This window comes from Momordica charantia, assembly GCF_013281855.1.
Source record: "Momordica charantia cultivar OHB3-1 chromosome 1 unlocalized genomic scaffold, Mcharantia_2.0 BLBB01000001.1, whole genome shotgun sequence".
Lineage (NCBI taxonomy): Eukaryota > Viridiplantae > Streptophyta > Magnoliopsida > Cucurbitales > Cucurbitaceae > Momordica > Momordica charantia.
The window spans coordinates 16,872,876-16,880,924 of record NW_028275157.1 but is presented as its reverse complement, the minus strand read 5'-3'; the positions used below and the strand labels follow the sequence as shown (position 1 = coordinate 16,880,924).

The 8,049-nt window shown below is 35.2% G+C and overlaps 1 protein-coding gene across 2 annotated transcripts; it reads left to right on the top strand.

The window, feature by feature from the left end:
* The first annotated feature begins 222 nt into the window (after positions 1-222).
* On the top strand, positions 223-7,873 carry LOC111005639 (O-fucosyltransferase family protein). 2 transcript variants are annotated; one of them, XM_022277220.2, is made up of 11 exons: positions 223-715; positions 1,919-1,997; positions 2,394-2,461; positions 4,134-4,222; positions 4,318-4,495; positions 5,175-5,303; positions 5,653-5,789; positions 5,887-6,100; positions 6,201-6,385; positions 7,089-7,184; positions 7,356-7,873. In XM_022277220.2, exons 1-11 carry the CDS (start codon positions 506-508, stop codon positions 7,477-7,479), a joined length of 1,509 nt encoding a protein of 502 aa, XP_022132912.1. In that variant the 5' UTR covers positions 223-505; the 3' UTR covers positions 7,480-7,873. The 2 variants fall into 2 exon arrangements, with proteins under 2 accessions (XP_022132912.1, XP_087979017.1); XM_088122891.1 differs by lacking the exon at positions 1,919-1,997 and having other exon boundaries at positions 575-715.
* The last annotated feature ends 176 nt before the right edge of the window (positions 7,874-8,049 follow it).

Genomic DNA, 8,049 nt, shown 5'->3' with positions numbered 1-8,049 from the left:
TAGACAATCGATCACAAATATAGGTACAAATATAATTTGTTAATCAAATAAAAATAGATAATTGATCCCTGGGATTAAAATGAAATAAAAGATGAAAATAATATTTAAAACATCTGAGAAAACAGGTGTTTAAACCTGGGTTTTTTTTTAATAAATAAAACCTAGTTATTAGCATCGTTAATTAAGAGCATATTGATACTCATCAGCCATCCATCATTCATAAAAATCAACGGTACATATTGTCGAACATAGCTAAACTCTAACTCGAGAAATCAAAATTTTGTTTTTATCGCTGCTGTTTGCACATTCTCAACTTCCGACGATTCACTTCGGAGATTAATTCGGAGGGAGAATCGAGCCCAATTGCTCGAATTTATCTTACGCCGACTCGGAGATCGTTGCAGTTGGAAGGGAACGAGCTAATTATCTGCGTCACATTGCTACACGCGCCCAAAATCGTTGCAAAACAATTGAGAAATGGAGTTGATTGAGATCCGCAGCTGAAATGGTGAACCGAAGCTTCACCCACTATAGGACACCATCAACCTCCAGATTTCGTATACGAAAATCATCGCCTTTCGCCGTTGCTCTCTGCTTGATATTTATTTTTGCATCTTCCGTCTTCTTATTCTTGTTCTGCACTAGAAACATATTGGAAGATGAACACAATCCGTTGTTTTCAGAGCTGGAGAAATCTCAATATAAATCTAAGCCGGTATGGTGTTTTCTTCGCCCTATTGTCGTGATAAATAAAGCTGGTTTTCTTGTTTCTTCTGTAATTCTCATTTGGTATTTGTGATTTGTCACAAGAATTAGTCTAGTTTTTGCTTTCGTCTCTAAATTTCCATGTTCTGCCTTTTATTTTTGATAGGGTAGTTGCATAACTTTCATGGAATGATAAATTTGGATTTAAAATATAAATTTTGTGAATTTGCGATAAGTGTTCTGGATGAAGTGTGGAAACCCTGGATTAAGTACGAAAAAAGCATCTTTTACAAAATGAAACGTAACAATTAACATATTAAAAGCCTGCTGCAATTTCTTCTGATAGTGGAAAGCATCCTATTGGAAATTTAGGAAAGGGACATCTCTCCTCTGTTTCCAAGGTTATTTATTTAGTCTAATTGTATTGTTTCCAGTTTTCATTCTTCCTCGTAATTTTTTGCTTTGTTTTGTTTTGTTCTTTTTTTGTTTTTGTAGTCCGTGTACTGGGCTTGGTTTTTGTTTCTGTGGTTTCATTCATTAAATGATGAAGATGACACAACAATTGAAGCGACAATAAAGTTTGGGGCGGGGGGAATTGAATTTTGGCTTTATTTGCCATTTTTATTACACCATTTATAGGTAGTTCTATCACTACGTTGGGAAAGAAGGGAGGAGGAGCGAAAGGAAATATTCCACTTGGAAAACAAGACTACTTGGTTACAACATAAACGAGGAAAGAGTTAATGCCATGCCAAGTTAGATGAATGTCCATAACAACTCTTGTTTGAACTTTATTCTGTGTAAAATTTAATTTGTGAGTCCATGTTTGAAAAAGTGATCAAGGGACTGATTAAATGTAATGTATAGATTAAGGATTATAGCAACACTAAGGTTTACTTATTAATGAAAAGTTTGTATCTTCTTTAAAAAAGAGCAGCACTAAGGAAATGTAAATTGATGAGGGACTAAAGAAGTAACCTTTCAAGATTAACTATCACTTAAAACGGTGAATAACAAATACTCTAGGCCAAAAAACTATGCCATTGTTTTGTACAGCTTCAACAACGCAGTTATTTCTTTGAAGCTAGCTTCCTTTTATCATGGGCCTCTTTATTTATTTTTGCAAAATTTTGTGAAGGAGGGTATCTTCTAGTCCATAATGGCAGTGAATAAATTGGTTTTACCTTTTTTTTTTTTTATAAATTTTATGAAGGCATCCGTTGATCGCCTATGGGATGCTCCATCTAGTAACGGGTTTCATCCCTGTGTCAGGCCTACATCGAGATATGAAGGTAATTGCGTCTTCTGTTTCCTTCAGTTTTGAAGAGCAAGTATGTTCACATAGTGGTTTGATCTCGTTTGTTATTGAAGTTTAATGGAAGAGATCTAAGATTTGAATTATTTGGTAGATTCTTTTTTGCTGATTTTCCTTTAATATTGCGCAAGTCACTACATTATTTGTTCATGTTCATTTCACTAATAATCTTGAATGAAACTTGTAGCAACTTTGATGATCATCTTGGTTCTCAGCTGAAAGTAATTTTTTATGTTAGTGAAAGTTCAAAGTGCATGCCTGCACACAAAACACGGATGCATCATTATTTTGTGTTTCCCATGCACCTGTGTACACAAGATAAGAATATGAAAGAAAAAGACCATTATTTTCTAATTTCTTGTTCTTGTGTCAGCTGCCCAAATGTCAAATCATTACATCACAGTGAGAAGTAATGGAGGACTAAATCAAATGCGAGCTGGTGTAAGTTGCTAACTTTGTTACTCGTGATAGAAAATTGACCGAAGCCTTTTTTGGAGGAAGTGCCGCCTAGTTTTATGTGTAAAGATAAATTGATTATGAACACTTCAATGCTAAATGTTGTTGTTCATAGTTAATTTTGGTTACTTTTGTACTTCGGTCCATATTGTACATTGTTTAAGTTGTAGCAACTTTTAAGCATTTTTATTAATTTATTATTATCATTATTTTATTAAAACCGAGTTTTTATTGAGATAAATGAAAAAATATACAAGAACATTACCAAAAAAACACAGCCCGACAAAAGAACGCCCCCTAGTGAAAGAAGCTCCAATATAAAAGAATAACACCTAACTAAAAAACTGCTTAGAATAGAAACAGACCCCATAGGGAAGTCTAATAAGCTCCCAGACATATTCTCTGGATCTCTCCACCCCTGAATGTTCTATTGGTTCTCTCAAGCCAAATTCCCCACAAAGTAGTAAAGAAGTATGGCTTGCCACAAAAAACCTTCCCTCCCAAAAGGGGAACAACAAAACCCCCTCCTTCATCTCTCGACAATCCCTAGTAAGCTGAAGACACGCCAATGCACTTAAAAAGCCGACCCCAAATATCTCGAGCAAATTGACAAGTCCAGATAATGTGGTCAAGATCCTTTTAAGGCACCTCTACAAAGCACACACCACTGCAGCCCTGATAGGAAGGAAAAATACCTTTGGATATGATCTAAGGTATTGACTTTCTCATGTAAGACTTGCCACCCAAAAAATTTAAATCTTTTTTGGAATTTTGACCTTTCAAAGTTGGACAAACAATGGGAAAAAAGAGGGGAGAGAGGGAGAACTCAATGAATGGAAAAAATAGCTATAGGAAAACCCCTTGCAAGAGCTAGAGGACCAAATCCGAAAATCCTTCCTCCCCAACAAAAAAAGGATATGAACTCTAAGCATTTATATCCTTTGTTCTTTTTACTTTTTATTTATTTATTTTTATTTTTTGTAACTGAACCAACTTTTGTTAATAAAAATGGAAGTTCACAAAAGGGGCCACAATAAAGAAAGAAACCTGTCCCACCAACATAATATTGCGTGAGGATTACAAAAGGAGTATCATGTTGGTGATCGATAAAAGAGAATAATGGAAAAGGAAAATGTAGAAGTATGAACCTATCCAGACTCCAGAGCCATCAAAATGTGCCAAACTCGAAATCGAAAATCTTGTTCCATGACCTATAAATATTCAGAAAGTTTTTCTTGATAGAGTTAGCTCAGTTCAAGAGAGTTCGGAGAAGTGCAAGTTTGGGAGAAAATTAAAGAATTCCCCGTCCCTTCCAACTTCTATCTAGGCAACCAAAATAGTACCTCTCCTTCTTAAATTAGTTACCCTATAGACTAATTAGATTCGTTCATCTTCCTGCCTGCTAACTAAGTTTGTTACAATGGACCCACACCTATATTGGTTACATGGCAACAGTAGTCTCCCTTCGCTCTCTTTCTGTTATACATATTAATAATAGGGGCCCAACACTACCTCGCACCCAAAGCACCATCCTTAGTGATATTTTTATGACTCTCATGTAAGGTTACTTATTCCAGTTTATATACTTCCTTACAATTAAATTATGACATGGATTTGTTGATAAGAATTTTATTTGGAGAAACTTTTCTTTTAATAGATTTCTGACATGGTGGCTGTGGCACGTATTATGAATGGGACCCTGGTTATTCCTCAATTGGATAAACGTTCATTTTGGCATGATACGAGGTACTTAGATATATATTTTCATGCCATTTGTGGATCACTTTGTTGCTGATTCTGTTTTTAATTTAACCCCTCTTAGTAATATACACCTTTTTCAGTACATTTTCAGATATTTTCGACGAATATCACTTTATCAAAACCTTACAAAGTGATGTTAAGATAGTCAAGGAGCTCCCCAAGGAATTGGAGTCTATTCCTCATGCTCGTAAGCATTTCACTTCATGGTCTGGTATTGGTTACTATGAAGAAATGACACGGTTATGGAAAGATTATCAGGTATCTTGAATGTTTCGTATCTTGTACATAAAAGTTTGAAGTTAAAATGAGGAATCAAGGAATCTTCTGCTTCTTTAGTAATCTGTTCTCCAGTTGATTCCTCCATTTTCTTAATGTCGATTACCATCCTTAGTCTGGATCCACAGTGGTGGACCAGAGTTCCAACCACAAAAGAAAAATCTTGAATTTAGTCATAAAATCTTCTATCCTCTAAACAGAACTTCTTAGTCTATAGTATCATTCTGAAGTTCTGTATAATATTTCTGATGTCAAGCTTGATGGTTTGCAATATCTAATTTGAATTACAATTGTAGTCTCCAGATATACACGAGTCATTTAATTTTTGAATTTTTTTTTATTATTTTATATATATTGATGTAATGTTAATTAGCTGTTAGTTAATTGTTAGAAAATATAGCCGTTAGTCTCCTGTACATGAGTTAGTTTAGTTGGTTGCTTATATATAACCAGCTCTTTTGTATTTTGGATCTTTCTGAAATCGAGAATACAATTCTTTCATTCAGTATTACACCATATATATATATATATATATATATTGTTCAAATGAATAGGCTTCTTCGCCTGTTCAATTTCTGATTTTCCCCTCTTCGTTGGTCGTTTAATAATTTCTAGGAAGAATATGCAGCTGTCTAGTGTCTTATAAAGTATATTTCTGTAGGTAATTCATGTTGCAAAATCAGATTCTCGATTGGCAAATAATGATCTTCCCCTAGATATCCAGAGACTCAGATGTCGTGCAATGTATGAAGCCCTTCACTTTGCTCAACCAATTGAGAGCTTTGGAAAGGTTTGGATTATTGCTGGTTTAAAAATATTTGTTAGCAACTGCTTCAGCGATAACTTAATGCTTTTATCCAAATTTCAAGACATCGAACATGCTGCAGATATTTGAATTCTTGAATTGGTGTACGATTATGTTAAATTTTCAGAAATGCACATCAAAATAACACTATACTGGAAAGGGATTCAAAATCTTTTAAAAATCTTATCTGTAAATGTACGAGAGAAATTCATTTGACAGTGGGATCGTAATGAACATCAAATTAACTTATTTCCAGTATCTATAAATTTAAGAGGTCTCCTATGGGGCTTCCTGCTAAATTAGGTTCTGAGCATGCATGACGGTGACACCACAGAAGCTGGTCGAGCGGCTTAGATTGCGTGGAGGAGGATATATTGCCCTTCATTTGAGATATGAGAAAGACATGCTATCCTTCACGGGTTGTACTTATGGTTTGACTCATAATGAATCTGAAGAGCTGAGAATAATGAGGTGCATATTATGTGTGCCAGCATGTCTGACTGTTGAAAATTTAAGTATGTGGAAATTATCCGTCTTCTTCCTTCTTATGTCGCTCATTTGTTTCTAGGGAGAAAACTCCTCATTGGAAGATCAAAATTATAAACTCCGTGGAACAGAGATTAGCAGGGCTTTGTCCACTTACTCCAAAGGAAGTGGGAATATTCCTACAGGCTCTTGGGTATCCTCCATCAACATTAATCTACATTGCAGCTGGGGAAATCTATGGTGGCGATACTCGACTTTCTGAGCTTTCTTTTCGGTTTCCAAATATTATTACCAAGGTTAGTTGACCATAATTCCATATAACCTCGATGAGAAGTGATATTATTATGCCAGTCCTATAATTTGGTGCAAATATGACTAATTGTGGTCTCCTAACAGGAAACGCTTGCAACACAGGAAGAATTGAAGCCATTCATCAATCATGCTTCTCAGACTGCAGCACTTGATTATATTATTTCAATTGAGAGTGATGTTTTTATCCCAACATACTCAGGGAACATGGCAAGAGCGGTCGAGGGCCACCGCAGATATCTAAGGCACCGCAAAACCATCACTCCAGATAGGTAATAATTAGTTGGAAGCTTCCAGGCTCAGAGAAGTTTCTTTGAAGTATTATATGACAGGTTTAGCCGTATTTATGATGATGCCCACTAAATCTTGGAATGCTAGTGAATTGGTTATGCCTGCAAAATGTTTGCTCCCATGTCTTCACACTTTATTTTGCATGATTTGGTTCCATGGAAACCGTGAAGGTGTTATATAGAAATTTATTTTCAGAGCGTTATTATGTTCTTAGAGCTCTTTGAAGGATCTGCTTGCAATGACCTCACTATAGCAAAATGCTAAGAGTGAAATAGGCTTTGACTTGAGGCGAAGTTATAGTTTTGGATGGTTCTTGTCGATTTACCAATTATTGTGCATCTGTAATGCCTCTTTTACGAATATTTCTGCAGAGAGTCCAATGACTTGAGAAAAACAAATATTCCTGGAGGGGAAGTTAGGTTTTATCTTCAAGTCGGACTCACCTAATGAGATTTCTTATGAGAAGATTTTCATCTTGAACCAATCTGGTGCTCAGAAATATATGACATTTCTGGGATAACAATGAAAATTTATTGCACGCTTCTGAGCATGATTGAAATTATTTCAAATATCTAATTTTAAGGCCATGAATACTTGGAATGATAAATGTTGATGAAATTTCTTAGGACTGTTCTCTTTTCCTTTCCTATTCCATTGTCTATTTACTCTATTTATCATTTGCAGGAAAGGACTTGTTGAAATTTTTGATAAGTTAGAGAAAGGACAGCTAAGAGAAGGGCCCTCGTTATCAGATCATGTGCAGTTGATGCATAAGAACAGGTAAAGTTTGTTGCAACTTGGAATAATTTTTATACTTAGTTGTCTTCACAAGAGCTGCTTCCACATCTTGCAAAATAAAAGCAACCACCAAAAAGATAGAGAGCCATTTTATTTAGCTGGTTGTTGTTAAAGGGCGAAAGAACACGTAATTTACATTAAAAATTGTCACAGACAAGGAGGTCTGAGGAAAAGGAGAGGTCCACAACCCGGGATAAAGGGTCGAGCACGATTCAAGACCGAAGAATCATTCTATGAGAACCCATACCCCGAGTGTATCTGTAAATCTAAACAATAGCTCTGAAATTACCAAAAGACGCAGCAGATCTTTATGGGTATCCTTAGCATTCTCGAACCCGCTTTCGAGTGACTGAGATCGTTAGAAAATCCTAAGAAGTCAGTATACTGTTCTCTGATCAACTTGGTCAATAAATTGCGGATGTTTGCCAATCAAGCAAGCTTCTGAAGGTGTACCTGATTTCACTATTTTTGTTCTGTTTCTATTTCTCATAATTTATAGCTATTGTTTACATTATTATGATCAGAAGATACACTTGACTAGTAGCAAAGAACCTTTCTTTTATGATTCAATATTTATCATGTTGTACTTGTTCTATTCATGCTTTTATTTTTCGGTCCTTCAGTGTTTGATTGTACAATTTATGTTAATATTATGACCTATCCATTTGATATCTTGTTTGCTTTCATTTTTATGCTCTTGAAAACATTGATTATATTTAAGTACGCATAATCTCTGTTTTATAGGCCAGAATATGAAAAACTGATTTTAAATTCTGTTTGACAGCCCAATTTCTGATGCAACATTTTACAGGAATTTTTTGCTTCTTTGATCCAGATCTTGAGAACA